This window comes from Meriones unguiculatus, chromosome 15 (assembly GCF_030254825.1).
Source record: "Meriones unguiculatus strain TT.TT164.6M chromosome 15, Bangor_MerUng_6.1, whole genome shotgun sequence".
Lineage (NCBI taxonomy): Eukaryota > Metazoa > Chordata > Mammalia > Rodentia > Muridae > Meriones > Meriones unguiculatus.
The window spans coordinates 48493509-48520878 of NC_083362.1; the positions used below are offsets into that span (position 1 = coordinate 48493509).

The following is a 27370-nucleotide window of genomic DNA, read 5'->3' on the forward strand; positions in this document are numbered from 1 at the left end:
AAGGTGTGTTTTGCACAGTGTCTTAGTGTCTTGCGTTTGAGAATGCAGTCGGGGTAAAGACTTCCCTGCTCAGAGTTACCAGTCGGGGATGTCCACAATTGCCGCCATATTGGCTGGAAGGTGGAGGGAGTGCCGTGAGGTGTTTCGTGCCTCTTATTCCTTCACTCGGTGTCTTGGTGAGCATCCGCTGAGTGCTAGACATAGGGATGCAGGTGAGATGTGCGGTCTGTCCTCATCCTTACATGGTGCTGGAGAGGCATTAGACACGTAACAACATGTAGCCAGCTGCCAGTGCTTTGCGGGGTCACATGGCGCTGTAGTAGCGTGATAGAGGTTATAGCGGGGAGATGAGGTGTGCGTGTGTGCCTCGTGCATGAGTGTGTGTGTGTTGGTTGGAGAAGGCATGACTGAAGAGGTCCTGTTTACTCTGAACTTGGACGAGTGAATATGGCTCACTCAGACAGACACATTGTGCAGAAAAGGCTGTGCTTGGAATTTGGACACATTAGTTGATTGATTAAGGTGGTTTATTTCACCACTAGCTTTATTTTTAAAGATTGTGTAGGCTGAGGTTATTTCAGTGCAATACTGATACATTTTGATGACGTCTTCAAGTGCCATTAGGACCATCCTCCCCTACCTGAATGACTGGTGTTAGCTGTCAGCTGAAGGATGTTATAAATTATTACTTTTCTTCATTGTCCTGAAGAAATATTTGATAATCAGAGAAAGCTAGCACTTAGAGAGTCAGTATAGCATCGTGATTTGGTTATGCGATAGATAGCAAGGAAAGTCAGAAATGTCTAGACTCTAGGCTTGGCCCCACTGTTTTCTGAGTCTTCTTGATCCCCACTGGGATCAGCTTTCTCTTCTGCAAATGGAGATGGAGCATCTTTCTCAGGGACTGGATATCAGATGAACACCAGGAAGGTAAAGTCTGTGGCGCACAGACATTGTTGTCGTTCTAGTGCATGACTCTTACATAGACACGTATAGCGGTACATGCTATTTTCACACGTGTCTCAAGGTGCCTCTGTGCACTGATGGGTTCAAGATTCTTTATCTCGTTTCTCTCATTTCCACTTCTTAGGATTACATGAGTGGTGTTGAATCTCAAGAGCAAATGTGAAAATGATAAATAAAACAGTTTCTTTTTTAGAAGAGCTCCTGTGAGTTCAGGGTAATAAAGCCACAGAACTTTTTTTTTTTTCTCAGTATTATACGTATTTTTGAAAGGGAAAGGAACAAATGTCAGCTTGTTTATTTTATTATTATTATTCTAAAGAAAAAAAACCCATTTGGACCAATCCATTGATAAATGTCAAGCACACTGGGGGACGGAAGAGACTGCCTCAGCAATTTAGAGCTTTTTTTTTAGAATTTTTTCTTTTTATTATTCTTTTCTCATAAATTACAGCATGACTGCAGTTCCTCTCCCCACCCTCCCCTCAGTCTCTCCTCCCCACTTCCCCTTTTTCCCATATCCGCCCTTAACCTCCTTAACCGCCCTTAACCTCCTTAACCTCCCCTCAGGAGAGGGCAGGCCTTTCAGGAACATCAACCAAGTACGGCATAACAAGCTACAGTTAGACCAGGCACATAGTCTCACATCAAGGCTCAGCGAGGTAACCCAGTAGCAGGGAAAGGGTCCCAAAGGCAGGCAGAAGAGCCAGAGACAGCCCCCGATCTCAATGTTAGGAGTCCCACAAGAAACAAGCTACCCAACCATAACATATATACAGAGGACCTAGGTCAGATCCGTACAGGCTCCCTGATCTCTGTGAGCCGACCGGAGTCCTGACCAGATGATTCTGTGGGCCATATTATTGTGCCCTTGACCCGTCTGGCTCCTCTGATCCTTCCTCCTCCTCTGCCGGACTCCCTGAGCTCTGCCTAACATCTGGCTGTGGGACTCTGTACCTGCTCCCATCGGTTGCTGGATGAAGTTTCTCTGCTCTCTCTACTGGGCATTATGCTAGGATGCAGCCCCAGCACATCATACAGGCATGACAAACTGTAGGTCAGAGGTTTTGTTGTCCTAATCCCTGCACTTGAGGCCTTGCCTGGGGACAGGATGGCGGCAGCCTCTGTGTCCCCATTACTAGGAGACTTTGCTAGAGTCACCCTCATAGAGCCCATGGCGTTTCCATTGCATTGGGTTTCTATCTTGCTCCAGAAATTCTAGTCTTTCCCAGTACACTCTCCCTCCATCCCCCCTTCTTCCTGTTCCCGTCTCCACCAACACCAGTCCACCCTAGAAATGTATTCTATTTCTTCTGCCCAGGAGGATCTTTAAGGCTTCCTTGTTATTTAGCCTCTCCGGGTCTGTGGATTGTAGCATGTTATATCCTTTATAGATAATATCCACTTATAAGTGAGTACATACTATGTTTGGCTTTCTGGGTCTGGGCTACCTCAATCAGGATGATTTTTTTTTTCTAGTTCCGTCCATTTGCTAGGAAATTTCATGCTGTCAGTTTTTTTAAACAGCTGAATAATATTCCATTGTGTAAATGTGCCACATTAAAAAAAATCCTCTAGGTCTTTACGCATTTTATTTGTTTCCTCTGTTATCCTCTTCGTGAGCATAGATATTAGGTCATCTTATTGAATTTCAGTTATGCTGGGGTGTCCAGGGCTACTCGCCCCTGGATAACTGGGTTCTGGAGGTGCCATATTGCTCTGTCTTTTGTTCAAAAGAAAGACTTTCAGTTATGGTGCATTTCTATCACGAGTGTATCATCTTGTTTAATAAACAAGTCAATCCAGTAACAATTTCCTTTCACAGACATAGGTGATGGGGTAAAAGCAACAATAATTAGTTTTGATCATCTGTAACTACTAACATATCAAATGGCCAAATTTATAAATCTCCGCAGTCTCCCAGAATAAATAATTCTAGAAATGTTGACAGTGTGGTTGACAATGGTTTTGATTAGGGAAAAAAGTTCTAATTCTGTTCACAAGTGAAAATTTCTGAAATTTAGAAAAGAATTTAAGACTGGGGTCAGAAGGTTTTGTTTGTTTGTTTGTTTTTGGATATCTGTATATCTGCAGAAGTTAGTTAACTAAGGTTACCTGATTTAATAAACATACTCGTTTAATAAACATAAAATCCACTCTTTGGTTGAAGGACATCTAGGTTGTTTCCAGTTTCTTGCTATTATGAATAAACCTGCTACAAACATATTTGGGTAAGTGTCCGGGTTAGAGCATCGTTAAGTATATGCCCAGGAGTGACATGGCTGGGTCTTAACGGTAGACAGAGTCCCAGTTTTCTGAGAAACTGCCATATTGATTTCCAAAGTGGCTGTGTAAGTTTGCACTCCCACCAAAAATGGAGGAGTGTTCCCCTTGCTCCATATTCATGCCAGCAGGAATTATCACTTGTGTTTTTCATCTTATCCATTCCATAAATATGGAATCTCAAAGTTGTTTTGATTTGATTTGCATTTCCCTGACAGCTGAGGACGTTGAACATTTCTTATAAGTACCCAATTTTAAAATTGGATTATTTAGTTTGTTGATGTCTAGTTTCTTGGGTTCTTTGTATATCTATATATATATATATTTTTTTTATATTAGCCCTCTGTCAGGTGTGGAGTTGGTGAGAATCTTTTCCTATTCTGTAGGCTGCCACTGAGAGAGAAGTTGGCCACAGAAAGACAAGTACTACATAATTTCATACACTTGTGGATTAAAAAAAAACATTGATTGCCTAGAACTAGAGAATAGAATGAGGTATTGTGGTCCACATATATACTGGCATTCAAGAGGTTGTGTCAAGAGTAGTACAAGTTTGAGGCTAAGCTGGGTTACTTGTAAAGACCCTGTGTAAAAATAATGAGAGTAGAACAGTGGTTACCAAAAGTTGGGGAGGTCAGAGGAAAGAAAGTTTGAACAATGGGGTCTAAGCCACAGTTAGAGAAAAGGAGGAAATTTTAGTGTGCTACTACAGTTGATACACACAACCACAAACGAGGATGCTTATAGCGTATATAAAAGCCATATTGGGAAAGCAATTGGGTATGATGCTGACCTGGGGAAGGGGGGAGGGGTCAAGGAAAGGTCCAGAAGAGGAATATGGGCTTGGCCATGGTGGTGTGCTAGCATTATGTACGGAAGGCCCAAGAGTTGAAGAGAGGGGTGGAGGGCTGGATAAAGAGATCCCGGGATGTCTCCATAGAGCATCTTCCAATGATCTGCTTTTTAAATGATTCTTTGAGAGACATAGAGAACATGAAGTAGCCAGAGGACTTTGGTTGCCTTCCTGATTCCCTAAGAAAGTATGGTGTTTTTATGACTTCCTCTTTGCCTTGGAAACTCTTGCAGACCCTCAGATGCCTGGACACTTGCCAAGCCAGTGCTTGGAAGCATTTTGCAAAGTTTGTAGAAGTGAGTTATACATACATTCCATAGGATTACCTTAAGACTATTACAAACATCAATTTCAAAACGTTTATGTAGAATTTGAACACTTACGTAGAAATCTCACAACTCCCCACACAACCTTGTATTTTGGACAGTCTGTCACTCCCTGTGAGAATCCCTCTTCTGTGAGATGGTTCTTTCTCTTCTTCAGAATGCCTTGCTTGTCTGCTCTTGCCATTGCTGGACCCTGAGCACCCACCTTTCCCAGCGCTGACACTTATCAGTGAATTACTCTTCTCAGCACATTATCTGGTGATTGACACTCTTTTCAGTGACAGAAAAAAAAAGTGTCACTAAAAGATGTAAAAGTCTAGTCATCAAAAAACAAGGCAATATCCTGTGTGAAAGTCAGGAAGCCTTGTGGTTGGAGTCCCTTGATCATGTGCCTGTACTTCATCATGTGCCTGTGTGACTTTAGTTCACAGCACGCTCTGCCTTGTGAAGGAGGAGTGGCAGCCCTGACCCTCATTAGGACAATGACACCTGGGCTGCTCTTCTTGGCTCTCAACTTCTTCTCCTCAGTTCAAGTAGCAGGTAAACAATTTTGATCTCATTTCTTCCCTAGGATTTTTTATTTGTGTTTTTGTGATCAGCACGGCTTATTCTAAAACTGTAGTGACCTGTAAATTTTGAACACATTTAATGTTTTGCTCTAATACGACAAACGACTATTTAGAAACTAATTCTTATAATACACCATAGAGTGCTTTAATAAAAGTCTTTTGGGAAGAAACATCATTTTATTTAACGGATAGTTGATAATGTCTCAAGAACTTTTATCTCATAGTCAGGATTTTATTTTTTAAATCCTAGAAAACCTGTGGTAAGTAGAACTTTAGAACTTAGGTAAGTTCTAAAGACTCTGGGTTAGGTTGCCCGGGCTCCTATCTCAGATTCTAGTGGAGTTTTGGTGAGAGTTTAAACTACCTAAATCTCTGTAAAATAGGACCCTTAATAAATATTGCCTCAATTTCATTGTGAGATAAAATGAAACGATCAGTGTGAAAGGTTTAGGTCACCGGTGCTTGGCCGGTAAGCGTGTGTTCATTTCGGTACTGTGCCTACCTGAATTCAGCGCGTGCCAAGAACAATCCGGCAGTAGGCACAGAAGTGGGTACAGATGCTAGCAAGTTTCCTTTTGCTGATCGTTGGAATATGTTTACTTAGGTTAAAATCCTTCAAACCCCCAATAACAATGGCAAGAAGGCTATATGTCTATCAGTTAGTTAGAAAGCTCTTATTCTGAACAGCATTCAGTTTTCACAACCAGGAGGGGCTTATCTTCTTACACTCCCTTTCCAGATGGAGAGATCATCTGACAAAGACCGTCTACTGCAGAGTGTTCAATATCTCCTGCAGACCATGCAGGTCCCAGATTTCAGAGCACCTTGGTCTGACTCAGGAGCCTGTGCGCTTGACCGTAGTGCTCCTCCAGCTAGCCTGTCTCCACAAACCATAGTTCCTAACAGAAAAAGATAGCTATTTTAACTGCTGGAATAGGACAGGGTTTCACCCAGTTTGTAAACTGGATAAAAAGGAGTCCATGGATATACGTAGATTATGACATTTCACTCAGAAAGATGCATTGTGAAGCCAGCGTTTTCATTTTCCTTCTCACTTGTTTTGACATTGCAGACCTCATTATTGGTAGGTGTTATTTTTAAATTCCAGGAGTGCTCACTCCAAAGAGCATCATTTCCTAATTTGCAGAAACAGAATAGTTACCTGTAGATGCCCACTTACTTTTGTTGCTTGATGTGCTGGTGATGACGAATTTTATATATTTATGAAAAGTACAGCTGGAACAAAAGACATGGCCTGGTGGTAAGTCATGCCCCAGGACCTGGCAGCATACATTTAGAGCTAAAGAATCTTAAAAACTTATTTTGAAAGGTTTTCTGTGCTTCATGTTTAAGGGGTCTCAAATTTCTTTTACAGGAATAGTTAGGACACCTTAGTTTATTAGGGTAAAGCCTTACCCTGACTGAAAGTTCTTCAACATTGCTAATTGTACACAAAATGGCATTGCTGATGTCTTCTGTGGACAACATTCTGCCATAAACTCATTTATTTTCTTCAGAAACTATTTTGGTTGGACTCAAAACTTTGTACTTTTCCCCCTTTAGAACCTCTACTAGGGGGATAGCTAAAAAGAGTCAGAGAGTCCACCATGTAGACCATTGGTTTTATTTACCTTAAGGTGCATTTTACTTTATAGACAACAGTTCATTTTCCTACCAACTCTTAGGATTTGATGCCAGGTGTCCACTAATAAAGTAGGATGAGGTGAAGGTAGAGAGTACATTTTTGAAATGCCTCTCCCAGGAAGAAAGCTTGAGAAGGAAGATTTTTTTTTTTAAAGGAAGATAATTACAACATGCAAACAGGTGTGACACATGAAAAATGGTGCAAAGCCTTTCCATATACTTTTTGTTTCTCTCTTCATGTTTACTGCCTCACACAAAGAAATTACACATAAGGAATTCCCTGGTCTTGGGCTAGAGATGTAATGCAGTTGGCAAGTACTTGTCTAGCAACATGAACTCCTGGGTTTGATCCAGCACAGTATCAACCAGGCATGGCAGTGGTAGCACACTCCTATAATCCAGTGGAGGCAGGAGGATCAGAATGATCAAGGACATCCTTGGTTACATAACAAGTATGAGGCTAACCTGGGCTACATGAGATGCTGTTTTTTTAAAAAAAAGCCATTTGTCTTTGATCGTCCTAGAAATATAAGAAACTGCCATGATACCTGCATTGAACCGCACGTGTGTATGTGTGTGTGTGTGTGTGTGTGTGTGTGTGTGTGTGTGTAGGCAGGTCTTTATTTTCACTAATTTAATAATTTTGACTCATTGGTTCACAGCATAGATTAACATATTTACTTGATGATGTTACGTCTAATCCAATTCTCGTGGTTTGGGTGATGCAGCAGAAAGTTCTTTATGGTTCAACTAAAGAAGCAGGACATTCAGTTCAAGAAGCAGGACACCGGAAGAGTTAGGAAGCCGTACCTTGGACACTTCCTCTGCTAAAGTTGTATGTTTTGTACGCATATTGGACAATGGTGCTACTAAGATCTGAAAAGACAGGGTTTTGTTGGACTTGGGAATTTGAGTCCAGGTCATAGCTGCAGGTTTCTGAGAGCTAAATAATTTGTGATTGATGGTAGGAGTTTGTAGATAACATATATCATTGGTCATGTATATTTTCTAGCCAATGTTTTCAGCAAACTGACCGTGTCGTGTAGAGACTAAAATCAAGAAATGTCTGTTTACTTCTTCATGAGAGCATTTCTTTTCACTTTTCTCCAAATCTTAGCAGATAAAGTATGTCAAAGTGGCCAGTTTGGACATGAATGATTTCTCCAATAACGCTACATTTATTCCCCTCAGAACTTTTCCGTAGAGAGGCACAGAATATGATTGGCATTTAATAAAAAGTCATATCTATGAAGCAAAGTAATTAAAAACTTTATCTTTGCCCAGTCTTTGGCAAATGATTTCCTCTGCGGTAGATGCACAGAAAGAAATAATTGACTTCTCACGGTTAAGTGTCGCTCTGAGGCTGGGCTTGGGAAAGTGAGATAAAAAAAAGATGAGCAGCGAAGAATGCAGTGTAATCAGCAGACTGCTACGTTCGCATAGCTTCCACGGCACTCTGGCGAGCTTGGCTGACTGTTAAAATCAGACCCTGTGTTTTGTCAATTGATTTGACAAATCAATTGACAATAAATTTGATAGCTACTTCCAAAGAATGGAATTTGCTAAGAAGTTGGTTCACTGCCATGTTCTTAATATCCTATCTTTCTAGCCCTCTCCTCCCTGCCCCCCTTTCAAGGCAACCCACCCAGCAAGGACTTTAACAGCAAGGACTGTTAAAATTAACATCGATTGATCAATTCCAAGAAACAGAATGAGTCATTGCCGCAGACAGATCAGAAGAAACGAATCTGTGATTGTAACTGTGAAGAGGACCCGTGCAGACTTTTGCTCTGGGGGGAGGGCTCCCATTGCCTTCCTTCCATGAGATACGGACTCTGTGGGGTGGGGGTGGGGCTCATTGCCTTCCTTCCTTAGATACGGACTCTCCTTTTCAATGCTCCCACCCCCCCCGCTTTTTTTTTTTTTCCTATTTTTACGAGTGAAGCGATTCCCTGTGATTACCATTTGACATTTGTCTTGTGTGGCTATCTTCCTTCAAGTGATTTCTAGTACCCAGTGTACTGACCTTTATCAAAGTGAAAAAAAAAAAATCATGCCACCAACACCCCAGAAGAAGATTTCATTTGTGCTTTATCATCTAAGGCCATTGTTCTTTTTGTTCGCTAGTACAGACATTGGTGGGGACACAGGGTTCACTTGTCTGGAGATTAGAAGGCACTTAACTCCTGCAGAGGACAATTTCTTCACAGCAGGAGGTTGCCAAGGATAATTCCCTTTCTCCTTTCATCTCGGTTAAAATACAGTTTGCCTTTTTCTTTAAGAGATCTACTCGAAGAGCTTGGAAGTTTTCTGTTGAGAGTTTAGTCAAACTTGGGGAGAAATGACACCTGGCCGCTTTTGTGACTCACTGGAGGGGTCGCCGGTTTTCTAAGCCATGTGAGACGCTTTCTCTGGTCAATGATGTGGTTATAGTACCGCCACCACCTAATCAGCCCCGCTAACCAACCAAAACTGAGGACCAAAACAACAAAAGCTTGACATACCCAGAGCTTTTAGTGGGGAGCTGCAGGGCGAGTGGCAGTCCCTGAGGCTTGGGAGTGGGGGATGGGAGGACATTCAGAACTAAGGGGAAAAAAAGCATTCACAAAGTAGGTTTTCATTCTATCACTTGTGACTCAGTTTGATGACGCTGAATGCTAGAAGAGGGGTTTGCTGGGTGGTATCAAGAAGTTCCCAGTTTCTTGGCAAAGAGTGTTCTCTTTGGCCTTAGTGCCTCAGTGCTAATGTCATTGGTACCATACCTCTGTCTTTGTGTCATTATGCAAATTGTATTTGTGTGCTTCAGGAGTAAGAGACACCCCATGGTGGTGGTGAGTTTTTTGCTTAACTTTGAGCTCCTTTATCTGCACATCATGATTACTGTCATCTCTTTGTCACCGTCTTCATTATCTTGCAGATGCTGGTTGACAAGGTAACCAAGTTAATGGTGCCATTCAGGAGTACAGTTCACATTAGTCTCTTACCTCATGGTGAAATCCTTTCCACAGCTTCTGAATCACTTTGTTGGCTCATAATCCACCTTTATAATGTATAATCACAGCGTTTATGCCCCTTCATCATTCACTAATTCACTCAGACATCTGAATTATTGATATGTCCCTCATTCTAACGACGACGACACAGGTTCTCTTATTCAAACAGGGTGAATTTTTATCTTGGATTTCTGTGTTCGGTTTTGTGTACGTGCACAGATGTGCCTGTGTGTGGAGGCCAGAAGGCAGTCTTAGATTCCATTTCTCAGGTGCTGACCACCGTTTGTTTGGTTTTGGTTTTGGGCAAAGGGATCTTTCATTGGTCAAAAACTTGCCAAGTAGCCTCGTTGGCAGGCCAGTAAGCATCAGGGATGTGCCTGTCTCTGCCTCACTGTCACTGGGATTACAAGATATATGCTGTCATGCCTAGCTTTTTAACATGAGTTCTGGTCATTGAACTTGGGTCCTCTTGCTTGCAAAGCAAATACTTTCCTGATATATCTCCCCATTCTGGAAAGTTTAAATCGGTGATCAAGTAGAAGGTTGTGCTTTTTATTGCTTAGGGGTACTTTGCCCAGAGGAAGGGTTAGAACATCACTTGGATGTATTTGCAGCTTGTCTGAGATCCAGAGACTGTCTTTGATATTGGGTGCTACTAATACATAATTTGAGACCAGCAGGGACCTACCTGAAACACAGAGATTCTATCCTCAGAGCGTCAGTACAAAAGGCATATAGGAAGAGGAGGTTTTCTTCCCCTGTGACACTCCCGAGACTCCCAAACAGGGTTCTAGTACGCTTCTTCTCTTTAAAGTGCCAGCCCCTCCATGTGCTTTGCTGAGCTGAGTTCTCATTCACCCGCTCCTTCAACGGGTATTTGTTGACTATCGTCTATGTGCCAGAGACTAAAATAAAAAAAACAACACTTTAGGATGTGATAAAGAGTGAGATTTATAAAATTCTTAGATTTTTTTCAATCAATCTTAGGTCAATTATGAATAATATTCTATCCACGCTAATTTATTATTGTGGAAAACAATTATAAACCACAGGTGATCAGAGATGGGAAGAAACAGGTATTTCTCAACTTGCAGACGAGAAAGCTGTGTTGATGGCCACTAGATGTTGAAAGATTGCATTGTCAGGTTTTTTAACATTGTTGGATGCCTTGAGGCTGGTCCCATCTTAATTTATCTAACCCATTGTGTGTGTGTGTGTGTGTGTGTGTGTGTGTGCCATAACTCCAACATCCTTCACTGTCCCACACACCAGCAGCCACCCTTTATGACCCTACCGAGGCTGGACTAGTCTTGTGGTTCCTTCTCTCCATTCCTGCTGTTCCAGATCTACAGTCTTTCACACTAGATTTTTTTTTTTTTTTTTTTTTTTTTTTTTTGGTGGGAAGATTTGCCTCCTTGGGAGAACTGATTGCCTTTATTGTAAGAAGTGGTCTTATGAGAACATGACTCACTTTAACAAATATTTATTAGACGTCTCATATTTTAATCCTCCATGGCTTTGAGGAAACAGAAGGAGAAGACAAGAAGCATAAGTGCACAGCAAACAAGATTGAGCTCTCTCTGCGTTCATGGACTTGTCAGTTTAGTTGAGAAACTGTATGATGGGATACAACATCTGGAAACAGCTGCATGATGACAGTTGGCGTTCCCCTCCCTTACGTCATGGTGCTATGTGATGCATTAATGGCTTTGCATGTACTGTCCTTCTACCTATCACTTGGAGGCTTTGAGACCCCAAATGTCAAAATCAGTGGACTTCTTTTCTCTTCAGAGTTCACAAAAATTGTTATTGTGAATTGATTAACATCTGTTTTGCACACCAGACTATTAGCTCCTTGGAACAGGCTCTTGTTTCATTCACTCAGGTAAACCTGGTGTTAGGCACAGTATGGGAAGCCTGTAGGAATTGACCAAACATTTATTGAAAAGGAAAATGAACATGCAGGTGTCAAAATTGGAGAAGCATGAAACGAACACTGTCCGAATTAATGTAGGAGCTGGAAGTGGTGCTCATTCCTGTAGTCCCCAATTCCAGCCCTTAGTAGTCAGAGGCAGGAGGCTTACCATGAGCTTTGGGACAGTCTGGGTTAGGCAGCAAATTTTAGGCCATCCTGGGTACAGTGTGGGGGTTGGGGATTTAGCTGGGTGACAGAGCACTTGCCTAGCAAGTGCAAGACCCTGGGTTCAGGCTTCAGCTCTGAAAAAACCAAACAACAACAAAACCAAACAACAACAACAAAAAACCAAGGTAACTGACTACAGTGCGACATCTTACCTCAACCTCCTCCCCCCAACAATAAATTATTGTAGGATGGTAAGTCTTTATGAAGAGTTGGGAGTTGAGCTGGATAATGTTGTTGATGAAAACTGCTAGCTAATATTTAGTTTGCACTTATGTTATAGACATCCACTTATTTTTTTTCTCGCTGTTTAAGACATTCAATCTCCTCCTAAATCCTGTGAAAAAATTATCATAATTATACCCATTCACAGACAGGAAAACGGAAATACCAAGCAGGTACAACTGGCTTGCCATCACACAACTGGGAATATGTAAACATCCAGTGTATCCCTTCAGGGTTCCTGTTCTTACTGAGGTTCTGTGGCCTGAGAAAGAAGGAAATTAGTAAGGAAACAAAATCAGGAATATGGTCCTATTTTTTTTTTTTTTTTAGAAGTCAGACCTGGAAGTCTAGGGAGGTAGGGTACAACCAGGCTAAAACAAAGGGCTGGATACTGATTTAAAAATGTTGAAATTTGAGTTTGGAGCTTTCTTGAAGCAATTGAAGCGAATAAGAAAGCACTTAGAAATGCTTATCTGGAATGAAGCGGAAGGAAGGCAGGGGAATGGCAGGCTAGTTAAAAGGAGCAGGAAGAGTGAGTGAACAGAGTCTGGGAAATTCCCTTGGCTGTGAGGCAGCTGGAAGCAGCATTGGAGAGCACACAGGCTTCAGAGGGAGGAGGGCAGAGAGCTGAGGCATCCTTGAAGTCAAAGGGAAAAGGGTTTCTAGAGAGACTGGAGACAGGCAGAGAAATGAATAATGCTGACGAGGGAGATCAGTGAGACTTCTGAGTTTAGGCAGAACTCTGGGGAAGGAAGATAAAACTTCATAAGATTAAGAGAAAGCTGAGTGGGACAAAACAGATAGTGCAGAGAAGAGGGAATTGAGAGACAAGGAAAGGCAACCAGAAACTGTGGTCACCTCAAATATCTACCATGTTGTTTTTGTACAAAGCAGCAATGTGGTAAGTGGTGCAAATCAGTGACTCAATCATGTTTGATATGTGAAGGGAGCCAAGAGCTGGACGTAAGTATGAGGGATCGTGAGTACATGTGTGCGGTTTTGAGGGGCTAGTGGGGAAGGAAATATTCTTAGGAAAGAAAGGAGGAGGGAGAAGAGGGAACAGGGTAGAAGGGCAGTCTTCTCAAGAGACAGGAAAATTAGAGAGGGGACAGATCTCCAGGTGCACAGTGTGTCTGGGCTTGACCTCAGCTCCTGAATGAGATAACAAGGCCACGAGGTTCACACCAGCGTCATGGGTAGGCTTCCAGTTTCCAGTCAGGGATGTTAATCTTAGCATCTCTCTGTGCCCTGTTTTGTTTTTGTTAGGGAACATATTTTATACATACATACATTCATACATACACACATACATGCCTACACACATAATACATACATACACATGCAGAGAATTACAAGCCAGTTATCTCTGAAATCTCTTAGATCTGTTGTTCAGGATCTTAGATGCTAATGTGCTAAGGGAAGACTGTAATATTGCCTTTGCTGACTCCTATTTTCCACTGTAAAGTTCAGGTCTAAAACAGTAATTATTTCCAAAATTCCAGCCTGCCATACCTACCCAGAAGAGTCTGTATGCCACAGTAACTCTGAGCAGACTCTTCAAATGTACAGTATTTATAGAGAATGGAGGAGATCAGAGAGAGACTCTGCTGCCTTCTTTATGGAGCTGTTTTGAATGAGAGCTCAGATAACGATGGCTCAGAAGCCCCTGGTCATTAGATGAAAACACACACTTAGAAAACAATATGCTAAGGTAGCCACTCTAACTTAATCTATTGTGTAAGGTTCTCATTTGTGAGTTTGTATAATAAAGTGATTCCTTTATCACTGTTTTTTTTGTTTGTTTGTTTGTTTTTGTTTTTGTTTTTCAAGACAGAGTTTCTCTCTGTAGCCTTGGCCGTCCTGGACTCACTTTGTAGACCAGGCTGGACTCAAACTCACAGAGACCTGCCTGTCTCCCTGAGTGCTGGGATTACAGGCTTATCACTGTGTTTTTTTATGATTTGAGAATTGTATTAGTATCATAATATATGTGTTGAAAGTTAATAAAGGTTACCCACTCTTTGGATCCTAGAATAATACAATTTAACTTTTTTGAATGGTCCAGTGATATCTGGTGTGATACCACTTCCATTTTAATTAAATTGCTCTACCATGGTGTCCTTCTAGCTCTACAAAATGAGAGGACAATTGTTCTCGGAATGGTAGGTGACATTGTTCTCAGGCTTATGAGGGTATGGTAAACAGTTTCAGTTCTACAGCAGTATCCCTGAGAAGTGGGGAGGATTACACAGAAGTAGGCAACGGCTTTGCAGACAGCTTAAAATTATCATTCACCCCAACACTGGTGACCTAAGTACATTTTGGCGTCTGATCAGCTTCCTTAAACTCTAGCCCTACCCTTCTGCTTCCTTCCTGATCTTCCCCCTAGGAGGCCTCATTCACTCCTCAAGTCTAACATTTCTGAAACAATCCACCCAGTTCTTTTATCCAAACAGATTTCATTTATTAACTTATTTAATTTTGTCAGTCATGCCTCTGTTCTTGCTCTTAGCCGGCACTGTCTGTGAGTCTAGCAGTCATGCTTTTCTCATCCCTTTCATTCAGGCCCTGCCAGCTCACATCTGTTATGGCAACAGTCTCTTACTGGTTTCTGAATAATTCCTTACTTTATGACAAACCAATACCTTCCTGACTGCTACGCTAACTCTCCCCAGGAGACTCCATTCTTACCTTACATAGAGAGAATCTGTTTCCCTTCCTGGTAAAATCCACTAAGCTTTTCTTGGCGTCAAAGACCCTTCATGATTGGTACAGACATCTTACCTATTTCTTCCTTAAATAAGGTTCCTTGCTACTTCCTAATAAACCCTCACAGTAAGATCTTGTCCTTAACATTACCCTATCTCAATTTGCTGTAGACTTCATGGTCCAGCTAAAGGATGTTCTCTATCAAGCCTCTGGAGTCATTCTGTCTGTGACCAAAGCCATTTTCTTGTGAACGTCAATGACTTTCATGTGCCGTTCATGGGTTTGGAGTATAACTGTGCACCTTCCAGGATTTCTCCTACACCTTTCCATCTCCAAAGAGCCACATATATCAGAGTCCATTATTTATTTGCTGAATAGGTGACTTTGTCAAGGAAGAATTTAGAATATTAGAGAGCAATTTTCTGAGTAATCAAAATATGTTTTCAGAGTGTATACATTAATTATCCTGCTCATTTTTCTCTCTTAGAAGTGAATGCTTTCTAAGAGGGAACTTTTTGCTACCAACTGTTTGACCTCTGAGCTACTTTCTGACAGTTGCATGTAGGACAATAATATTTTAAAGAGACAAAGGCAAGTGGCCCCTACATTATTGTATTTGCCTGTATAAGAACATAGATCAGAGTTAAGAGTATGGCTTAGACTAGTAATGGTCTAAAATTACTCACATAGCAAATTTATTCATCAGGCTTCTATTTCTGTTTTCATTGTCACCTATAATATTTTTTTGTTTGGGTTGAGTGGTATTTAAGTTTTGTTTGAAAATCTTATACTCCATTGATAAGAGTTAATGTGCTTGATATGGTTGATAGCTCTAACACACACACACAGTCTTGGACAAGGCTGGCTTGTTTTTATCAACAGAAATCCTGCTGTCTCACAGTGGTCTCTGTGACATGTCTGTTTCCTTCTGTCTCTGGTGACTCCTGTCTTCAGATCTCAGGGTGGGCACAACGGTGCTGATACAGGCCACCGCAGTCCTCTGCTCTTGTTGGGTGCTGCTCTCTCACAGTGGTGCATCTTCTATAAACAAGTCCTCCTACTGGTGCCAGCGACTGAACAGGCCATCTATTTTCAGTTGGAATCCTGAAGGATTCAACATACATGCCTGTAAATCACACTGTTCAAATACATTTAAAAAAAAAGAGTTTACTTATACCAGTATTTCTTATAAAAATGAAGAGAATTTCAAGAGAACAGTCGATGGAAAATGAAAGAAAATGACCATAGTTATGTTGAAACTTTAACTTGTATTAAAAATTTTTTAATACAAATTTCAGTGTTTGAGGTCATCCAAAGCACTCTAGGTCATTACCAACTTCATTTTATCATTTTAGTAGCTCAGAGAGTATGATGAACGGTATTATAGTCTGTAGGCATTTGTGCTTCCTTTCTTGACATTTGAATAAAGCTGAGCTGCAAGCTAGGGTTCCCTGAGCCACGCTGAGTCCTTAATTTGGCTTACAGGTCCTGGAGCCTGTCCTCTGTAGAGTCTGAAAGGAAGCAAGTAGCCAAGGGGCTACAAGTCGAAGGATAGTCCCAAAGAGGAAATATGCTCAGAGGAAAGTTACAGTAACTTAATCAGATCTGTGGTCAGATGACAGGTATTCTCTGCCAGGGCAACCAATGACACCCTCACAACTGGCTCACAAACACCAGGGTACAATATGCCAAATATAGAATGCTTTTTTTGTCCCTATTTAACATGTTACTAACAAATTCTGCTCAATTAGAATAAAAAAAAATCAGAATCAGGAAGCTATAGCTTCATTTTTTTTTTTCAAATGTAATGCAAGTGTTGTGACAGGAATAAATAGAATCCATTATAATTTCTAGAAGAAAAATCAATTTCTAATTAAGTGTTTATTATATATCTTTCTAAATCTTTCTGATATCTTCTTTAGCATCCCAGAGTGTGCTTCAGTCTTGAGTTTTATCAGCTTTGGTGGGCCATTTTATTTCACTATGATGCTTATGATATAAAAAACTAAAGAAAATTATAAATTTGAGCATGATTAAATTTTTTTTTTAGTTAAGGAGTCACCCATTAAAAATTGGACTGAACATGGTTGAGCAAATGTCCTTGTTGTGTACTTGAACATCTTTTGTATATATGCCTAGGAGTGATATAGCTGGATTTTGAGGTAGCACTATTCCTAATTGTCTGAGAAAGCGTTAGATTGGTTTCCAAAGTGGTTATACAAGTTTACATTTCCACCAGCAATGGAGGAGGGTTCCCCTTTCTCCACATCATCTCCACTTGAGTTTTTGGTCTTAGCCATTCTGATGGGCTTAAGGTGAAATCTCAGGGTCTTTTTGATTTGCATTTCCCTGATAGCTAAGGATGTTGAGCATTTCTTTGTTTCTCTGCCATTTGATATTCCCCTATTGAGAATTCTCTGTAGAACAGTTTATTTTTTTTAAACAAAAAAAATAATTTCTATTAATCTTGTTCTTAAATATAAACAAAGGAACTGAAAAATTCTAAAAAAAAAAAAAAAGTTGGACCGAAGAGTGACTTTATGAGCTGACTGACATCCTTTTGTGTGTGGGGCCAAACTGAAATAGGAGAGCTGCAATGGATAATCACTCACTACTTGTGAGACAGAAGTTCTTTATGAGAGACAGCTTGTGTTATCACATGGCCTGTAGGTCTCCTTTGGGATTCATCTACGACCTTCAGGAAGTCTCTCAGGTTGTGAGCCAAGCCTGTGTATAGTCAGCCCTCGTTATGGAGAACATGTTCCTCAGTAAACCCCTGAAACTATGGTGGTAAAACTATGCCAATGAACGTCTTACGTCTTTCCCATCTTTACCAAGCACTGCGCCTGCAACTTTTGCAGGGAAGGTGTAGCAGCAAGCTACTATGATGTTCCCTCCTCGCAGACAGCCTCAGGACCTCAGCATTTGATCTCTCTTTCTTTCTTAAGTAGAGAGCTTTCAACAGAATCATATTCTTACACTACAGGCCATTATTAAGTAAAATAAAGGAGTTTGGACAAAAGCAGTGAGATACCTCGGTGGTTGGTCAGATAGCGTAGGGAGCAACGGCAGGACTGAGGGGTTGGAGGAGGTGGCCATGGTAACCCATGCACAGTAGAACCACTGGATAAAGTGATAATCCCCATCTGAGGTGAATAACACTAGACTTCATCTTCATACGCAGAATGGTGCAAATTCAAATTGCTTATATCCGAAATTTCCCATGTAATATTTTGGGTTTGTAGTTGACTATGGGTAACCGAGACTACAGAAAGTAAAGCCACAAGCAAGGAAGAACTAGTTAGAAGCATACTTCCTTTAAATATGAGCACAGAATCAACAGAGTCTTGTTAAATGAAGAAAGTTGTTTTTTTTTCCCTGTTCATTCATGATCGAAAGCATTAGTCTATATGCCTACATAAAAAAAATTTACACATTACCTCTTCAGTTATTTGTGTGACCTTGTTTGAAGTCATTTATTTGCTTTGTTTTTCAGTGGACTTGTCTATAAAATAAGGGATTTGTTTTAGGTAATCTTCAAGTTCCTTCCAGCTGAGTATTTTTTTTTCTTTTGCATACAATTACTCCACTAAAATGGTAGAGAAATAAAGTTTGCTTTGGTCCAGTCCTCCTTCCATTCAGCTAACCCACTACTGAATAGCAGTCTCTCTGACTTTCCCTTGAAGCTACTAGGACCTAGAACTGACCACCGAAACTGTGTAAGAATTTTGATGCGGTGTGGCAGAGGGAAAAGAACAATACATTAAAATCTGTTGGAAAGCTTGAGGTCAAGGCTCAAAGGTTGCTTAACTGTCCTGAAACTTGGACTCTTTGAAATCTTCTTGTAGCCTCATGAATTGTAAGCCACTGTTCCCTACATTGTATTTTATACTTCATAGTCTTTGTAAATACAAGAGTTAGCTTAACTGGGTGGGTGGGGGGTGTCCGTGCATCCTTTTAAGAGCAAGGTTCTTTGACATGGGGAGCTACACCCTAGAGTTCTTCAATGCATGGGTACAGGGGTTGGTCTGGTTCCTAAATGTAGGACCTGACCCACATAGATTTGATGAGAAGGAAGGAGGGTGTTTTTTTTTTTGTTTGTTTTGTTTTTGTAAGCACCCCATTCTCTTGGAAACACAGTCAATTTTCAACCTTCCAGAAGCTGGTTCTACCAGAAGCTTCACAGACTATAGGTGGGAAATCTGGCTCTCACAGCCTTGCATATGGGCTGCTGATAAAGTGCCTTCTCACCTCTGATCTTACTCTTCTTGTGTGTTGTTGAGCAGGCGTTGTGAGGGAGAGAGTTTTGAGGTTACTGCTTCCTGTCTCCACATCTTAAGCTCCTTTAGCTGCTAGAAAAGGCTTTGAAAAGCAAAGCACGAATTCACCATCAAAACAACCTGCCAATCAGTGGAGGCATGCCAGCCAGGGCAGTCTGTGACTGTGCTAAGCCAATGCAGTGCGGAGGCTAGCAGAGTTTCTGGTAGGTGGAACCTAGGTAAACCACTACAAGAAGGAAAACAGAATCAAATATTTGCAGAGGGAAAGAAAGGCCATTCCTAGCATGTTTGGAAAACAGCAAGTCTTCAAACAGAAGCTAGTACAGGGAAGCTAAATGTAGATCTAGTTTCTTCCAAGCTGGGGAGGTGCTTCTCAATCTCCCTAACACTGCAACCCTTTAATACAGTTCCTCATGTTGTGGTGACCCCCAACCATAAAATTATTTTGTTGCTACTTCACAACTGTAGTTTTGCTATGGTTTTTGGATCATCATGTAAATATCTGATATGCAGGATAGCTGATAGGCAACCGTCAAAGGGGTCATGACCACAGGTTGAGAACCGCTGTTCTAAGCGTAGGTATATCCTTGAATTTTCTAGCATCCCTTTAAATTATTTCAAATACCACAGATTCCCAGAAACTCAAACAAACAAACAAACAAAAAAACAACAAAAAACCAAAATGTATAACCAAGTTGACCATTGCTACTTGCTTTGGTTTATCTGTACCTTTGCACTGCTGTAGAGCGAAGTTATGTCTCCTCACACACACTGCACTTTAACGGAAAGTAGAAGAAGCTAAAGTATGGTATATACTAGAAACCACAATGAACACACATGGTCAATGCCATTTAGAATAACCGTAACATCAACAGATAACTGCCCATCCCCTTTCCATAGTTGTTTCAAACTGTTTCCCAACAGAATTTGGCACAGTCACAAAATGAAGTATTTTCCCTCTCCTTGCTCCGTGGCTGGTTATGTCACCAGCACAGTGACACGTAACAGACAGTCTTGACATGGGCTGTGGAGTTCTCCTTGAGAACATTCTCGGTTTGTAATGCTGAGGTCAAACGGGCTCAGAAGAAAGCAGACAACCTCAACCATATCGAGGGCCGTGATGGGAAGAACAGAAGGCTACCTTCTAGTTCCTGTATTACTCCTTGAGGAGAAAAACCGTTTCGGGGAATGACTGCTGCCTCTTCCTTCTGAAACTTTCCATCCTGTGTCATGACCCCTGAGGCTGAAAACATGCCTTCTTGATAGCCCAGATGTCCAAACTCAACTATTTTGGGACCTGTCTATTCTGGTAACGCAACGGAATAGGAATGAGTGGAAAGGTGCAGGCAAGGAGAAAAACAGCTACTTGGGCCTTAGTCTGTGTGGCTGAGGAAGTCACTGTACACTCTTCCTTTTCTCTTCACCCACACCCAAATCACTGCCGAGTCGTGCTGTAAGCATTAGCCTGAACATTTCTCACCTCATCCATTACTTCTAAACCTCTGACCTGGAAAACAGCTGAATCTTGCCCACTCTCCATGCCTTAACTCTTGTACCTTCCAAAGTACAGCTTCTGACTTTGTTAAAGTGATTTACATAAATGAAAAAGTTGTGTGCATCTACTTCTCTGCCTAAGAGCCTTCGCTAGGGCTCTCTCACTGGCAGGAGAGAGCCCCCAAGATCTCTGGTGGAGTGAGCCCCGCTTGCTTTCCCAATCTCGCCTTTCATAACCCTCGGTAAGAATGGAGGTCGCTGTGATTCTCCCCCAGGCTGTCACACTCACTCCCACCTTCTATTTTCTTTGCTGTTCTTCCTCTCTTCTCCTCATGTCACCAGTTTGATTTCAGTCTCAATAGCACACACTTACCACGTCCCCTCAACTTGAAGACACACTTTAGGCTAACTTTTTGCTTGGTGAACATCTGTCAATCAGCGTAGGCAACTTTCTTCACCTCTCAGACCAGCGATCTTTGTCTAGGAAACCTGTGATTGGTTTTTCAAATGCCCCCAGACCCTGCAGATCACAGTCTACTGAGAAAAAAAAATCTCAGAGAATGACTGCCCTGTGTCAAGGCTAGCTGTTTATAAACTGTTCTTCCTTCCTAGACTGTGAACTGACCCAGGAAATCATGGTTAGGAAATCAGTTTTGTCTCTCTTGCTTGAGTCTTGGGAAGAGGTCACCTGCTGAAGAGTCACTAAATGAACACCGGAGTGTGGATGCTGTCTAGCCCCCCACCTCTCTGCTCGTACCCAGACGACCATGGCAGTGTTGTTCAAAATAGGCAAACAATGCTGAGTGGAAAAACAAAATGTACTGTATCTACACAGTAGAATATCATCTAGTCATAAAGTTCTGATACTTTATCACAACACGGATGAAAGTGGAAACCTGCTATGTGAAAGAAGCCAGATACAAAATGACACACATTCTATGACTCCGTGCATACAAAATGTCCCAAATGGGCAAATACAGACAAGAAGTAGACAAGTGGTTGCCAGAGGCTGGACAGAGAATGATGGGAAATGATGGCTAATGAGCATGAAGTTTCCTTTTCATATAGTGAAAATATTTTACAAACAGATAGTTGTAGCCCACTCACAACTTCCTGAGTATTAAAAACAAAATCCCTTAATTGTATTTGTTAAAAGGAGAACTTTATGGTATGTGAATTACATTTCAGTAAAGTTACTCCAAACCACAATATCAACACTAACCACATCTTAACTTATATCAATGATATCAGACTTTCTGGGAGTAAGAGGTCATGGATATGTGTTTTCTTTTTAGGTTCTGGATGTGCAGAAATACTGATAATTATATAGAAGACAAAAGCTATTAGATATTTAATTCTGTGTTCTTACCTTCTACCCAAAGCAAAAAACCACAAACAAACAAACAAACCAACCAACCCCAAACCAGAAAATCCAAAATGAAAAACAAACAAACAAACAAAAAACAAAAACAAAACACCTGTGTACATGGATTCAATATCAGGTTAAATGACAAATTTCATTTTTTAACAACTTCTGATTCTAGCTGGCTTTTGGGTATGGGTACAAGTAACCTTTTAAAAATTACAACTAGGAGGCTAAAAAGATTGGTCAACTGTTAATGGATAGGCTCACAAATATATATAGTATATATATTATCAAATATATATATGTATAATTATGATAATTATTAGCATGCTTCCCCAGCAAAAATTTATTTTATTTAAAGTTTTTTCACAGGCAATAGCAATTTGTTTACTTCTGAACACCCGAGGTCCTTTTCAGAAAAAAGGTTGTAGGATCTTTCATCTGTGCAGTTGCTCTTCCACGCTTAAGTGGCCAGGTGTTCAAGTGGTGTGGCCTTTGGCTTCAGTTTTGATTTTGTTCACCATTTGCTCAAGGACTGTAGATGAACCACTCATGTTTCTAGACCTCATTCAGTCCTTTTCTTCTCTTTAAGTGGATATGTAGGAATAATGTCCCATACATTTAATTCCAGCACTCAGGAGGCAGAGACAGGGGAACTAGTGAGTGCCAGGCCAGCTTGGTCTATGTAGTGAGTTCCAAGTCAGCCAGGGCTATACAGTGAGACCTTTTTTGTTTGTTTTGTTTGTTTAGAAAATATATAGAGCTAAAGGCAGGGTAGGTGTCTGTTGCGAAGCGTGGGAGGATGAAGAGAACCGACTTCTGCAACTTGCCCTCTGCCCTCTCCTTGTGTGCTGTGACACACACACACACTTGAAATGTAATAATTTCTTTTAAAAAGGGAATACATTTTTGTGTTCTAGAAACGGGGATGTACTGGAAAACAATTCAATGTGGTTTCCTCCTTAATGAAGTTGAGAATGTAGTTTCGTTTTGTTTGGTTTTAAAGTGAGAAACGGAATTAGGCGGTATCCTGATCTTTGACTGTTTATTGTATAAAGGTAGAACTCTTCTTGATGTAAGAGAACAAACAAGCCAGTTTCTTGTGAGGCTCTCCTCTGAATTTGCTATGGAGGAGAAATGAAAGACAGCATTTGGAGCTACGAGAGCTTTCCTCTTTCCTCACCTCTTTTTCCTACTCTTGGTTTGGTCAAGTGGCAAAGGCAGAATGGTTTGAAACTTATAAATCCCTTTACAGAAGCCTGTTGCACAACCGAAAACAAATTCATTCGGACACCCACGCCAGGCTTTTGGGCTGCTTCCAAGCAATTCACTTATGCAGAAAGTCAGCTCAAGGCCTGATTAACATTGTAAGAATCCCAAAACTCCTAGCGCACGGCTGTACGGCTGTGATACTCGATGCTGACAGAAGGTCATGTTTTGCCTTCCAGGTGGGAAACATGCTCTGTTTTCCCATTCACAAAGGGACGCCAGTGTTACTGAAATAAAAACTTCAAGACTTTTGGTGCAGTTGTTATTCCAAGATGAACTATTGTTCATCTTTATCTGCCAAGAGAGTAACTTTTGGAGATCCGTTTCAGTTGGCTAATTAATTCATTTTGATCTCAGGGCAACAGAATTATTATTCTCGTACTCCTAATTAATTTTTCTCCCTCAGAAAACAAGATTTTGGTGAAGCAGTCGCCCATGCTCGTGGTAGACAACAATGAAGCCAGCATCAGCTGCAGGTATTCCTACAACCTCCTGTCAAAGGAGTTCCGCGCGTCCATTTACAAGGGCGTGAACAGCGATGTGGAGGTCTGTGTTGTGAATGGGAATTTCTCCTATCAGCTTCCGTTTCACTCAAACACCGGGTTCAGCTGTCGCGGGGATTTGCAAAATGATACGGTGATATTCTACCTCTGGAACCTGCATGTTAATCACACAGATATTTACTTCTGCAAAATTGAGGTCATGTATCCTCCGCCTTACTTAGACAACGAGAAGAGCAACGGAACTATTGTTCACGTGAAAGGTAATATGCAGCTATACTCCTGTAACCTTAAAGGAAGGGTTTGCAATGCTGAGCGACTCAAAGATCATGTTTAAGCTGGGTTCCTCTTACTTTAGAAGTAATTCCATCTTATATGTGAATGCCTTTACCTTTCCTCACTGACATCATGTGAAAGAGTGAGGGAAGGAGTTTGAGGCCAAGGGAACAGAACCTAAAAGATTATTCTTGATTCAAGGAGACTGTGTCAGGGAAAAGCTTGCCATTAAAATTCAAGTCTATTGCCTTTTGAACTTTTGGCTAAGATCAAGTTAACACTGAGCTTGGAGTCCTCTAGGATGAAAGATAGTCTGATGGATCAGGACTCAGGAAGGATGGATTGGAGACCAAGTTAATTCTCTTTTTTTGTGATCCATGCTCTCCCTCCATTATGCTTCTTTCCATTTTCCAAAACATAGAAAGGATGCTGGACTAGAAATTTAGGGGACATGAAATCGATGATCTTGGGTAAGTTATCCAATTTCTTAATAGCTCCAAACTCAATATAATTAAGCATTTACTCATGATTCAGTAGCAATAAGTGTACTATGTTTATCTTGAGATTATGTTCTGTCTAAACATTGGGAAGAAAAATAACAGGATTCTTAAACTCAAATAAAGCTATTGGCGTTAGCATATAAAATTCAAGGAGGTCAGGTAGATTTTTATGTATATGCCTATATTATAGCTTCTCTTTTCTGCAGAGTGATAAATAAGAAAATATATGCCCCATTTTATATTCAGTTCTAGCACAATTACAATAAATGCATTTTCTCTTATGCCATAACAAAGCTGTGCTTGAGAAAAATCTAATACCAAACAAGGAAAGAATTATTTTCTTAATATGGCAGAGTAGCTTTTGTTCTCTGGCAAAACAAACAAACAAACAAACAAACAAAAACAGGGACAATTAATATGTGAATTCAGATTTCCAAATCAATAATGCTCAAGCAAAAAAATATTTTGATTGGATTAAGCAAGGGGTTAAAAAAAGATACGTTATTTTGGAAGCCAAGAATAAAATGTTTCTCCCTTATAAAAAACACATTCTTTTAGGCTAGTATTTTATGTGCATACATTTAGGAGAATTGGAAAAGGCATCAGTGATTCTGTCCTTGGCAGCTTTCCTGTTTGTATTTTATAAACTTAAGTAGGTAAATTGAAAAATGCCTGTGCTCAACTTTGAGCTTCTGACTTAATCAAGACGGCTTGAGGAAAGGGAGCTAGGCAATGTCGTCACACTTTGTCGGATAATTCTAATGTGTAGTCAGGATTAAAAACTTCATGGACCCGAGGGTTGCTGGTATTCTTTTCATTTATGTGTTTTTATTGCAACTTTACTGCAAAGCACTTCTAAATAAAAAATATCATGTATCGAAATTAATCAGACCCAAAGTTTATACATCTCAATGAGCTGTGAAGTCTTCTTCCTAGTTACAACTATCCATGAGCTTCAGTCGCACGTCTTCTTCCGCATCTTCTGATGCCAAACACAGAGTGTGACTCATTGAGCATCAGGTAACCTGGTGGAGTTGGTGTCAGATTTTTATCTTTTCAATTTTTTTCAGGCTAGTTTTCTGACTGCCATGTTAAGCTGATGCTTTTTTCTTAGGGTCTGAAAACATATAATTTTACCGATTTCAAAGGCAGTGTTTAGGGTATAGATGGATTAGCTTGTGATGGGAGTAGGAGGGCGGGGGAGGGTCAGGTTAAAGTCACCGAGAGTCGCCATTTTGAATTACGCAATGCTCAACGCCTGGGCTTGCTTCAGCCGTGGTGGGGTTGAGTAAGTCCCAAAGAGCAAGACTAGATCACCTAAGCTGGTAATACTTTGCATATTTTAGTACTTTCAAATTCTTCTCTGATGTTCAGGGCAGAAAAGTACTCAACGTCTGTTTCCGTGTCCTTTAATCCACTCTCTTATGTTTTGCAGAGAAACATGTTTGCCATGCTCAGGCATCTCCTAAGCTGTTTTGGACACTGGTCGTGGTTGCTGGAGTTCTGCTTTTTTATGGCTTGCTAGTGACAGCGGCTCTTTGCATTATCTGGGTAAGAGGAGCAGCATTGCTTTTAATGTAACTTCTCTGCACACGCACTCTGACTGTATTAAGAATCTGGCCTGCATCTTTCCTGCTGCAATGCTGAAGCAGGCGCTGTTTTTCAGTCTGTTCAACCTTATGTGAAGTAATGATTTGACATGAGTTCTGCTTTCTAGAAGGTACCAAGCAGCCAGGCAGAATTTGAACTAAATGGGGAGATTAGGGTGGGAAATTACAGGGGGTTAACTTTCTTATTTTTTATTTTGCAACATAACAATTACATATAAGGCAGCTTAAATGCGTACGCAAAGTAAAAAATCCGAGCCTTATCAGGAAGCTAGGCAACTGAAGCCAACGGAACAGCTTTGGCTTGGGAGCCAAAAATCAGGAGAAAGCAGCCTGCTGAAACTGTGTATTCAAACCAGAAGAAGCAGGTCTGTTTATGTCAGTCATATTTTCAGTGTCTTCTGAAGCAGTTGCTTTGTGTGAGGGCGACTTGGACGCTGTCATTATGAAAGCGTAAGGGGAGGGAGACTGTTCTAGTTCTCTCCACTGAACCTAGCTCACCTATCTCTGCAGATGCTTCGGCAATAAGCTTGGTATATATTTTTCACCTTGAATTTTTGATCCTAGCTTGAACATTTTTCATTTGTTTGCTTTTTTTTTTTTTTCTGAGACAGTAGCCCAGACTGGCCTAGAACCTACAACGCAATCCAAACTGGCCTTGACTCATGGTGATCCTCCTGCCTCAGCCTCTCCAGTGCTGAAATTATAAGTGTGTGCCACCATGTCTGGCTTTTGAACACGTTTTTTAGAAAAAAAATCTTTAAATTTTATAATTTTATGTGTATGAGTGTTTTGCCTGCATGCATGTCAGTGTACCGCTGTGTGTCTGGTGCCCATGGAAGCCAGAAGAGGGCATCATATTTCCTGAAATTGGAGTCACAGACATTGGTGAGCCACCATGTGTGTGCTGGCAATTGAACTCAGGTCCCCTGGAAGTACTCTGAAACTCTGAGCCACCTCTCCTACTTTTTGAATACATTTTGATGAACATACCCACCGTTAAGGTACTACCTTAGCAAGGACCCTTTTCTTAGAAATCAGTCTGTGTACAAAGAACAGAATGCCTCGCGTACTGATTCCACATACCTCTGAATTTTTTTCCAGAAGTTGGGTGATCATACACGTAATTTCTTCAATGAGAAATGTATGCCACACAAAGATTAAAGACATTTTTTCTTGTTGTTTTCCACCCATCTGCTACTGAGTGCTTACTGAAGACTTACTGAATGCTTACCGGGTTGCTAAATAGGTAACCCTCATAGGAACCAAATAAGAACCTAACCAAGCCTGCTTGAAATATGATATCTACTTCAAGGCATAAGCCATACGTTTGACTAAGCAATGTGTAGTCAGGATTTCTAGAGGTGTTGGTG

General features: G+C 40.9%; 1 protein-coding gene across 1 annotated transcript in view; it reads left to right on the forward strand.

Annotated features, from left to right (window-relative positions):
• Positions 1–4843: 4843 nt before the first annotated feature.
• Positions 4844–27370, forward strand: part of Cd28 (CD28 molecule) — a 29138-nt gene continuing 6611 nt past the window's right edge. Inside the window, exons 1-3 of the mRNA XM_060368465.1 lie at positions 4844–4965; positions 23521–23877; positions 25826–25941. Of these exons, the coding sequence (XP_060224448.1) occupies positions 4908–4965; positions 23521–23877; positions 25826–25941 (531 nt within the window). The 5' untranslated portion in view covers positions 4844–4907. The remainder of the gene's footprint in view (positions 4966–23520; positions 23878–25825; positions 25942–27370) is intronic.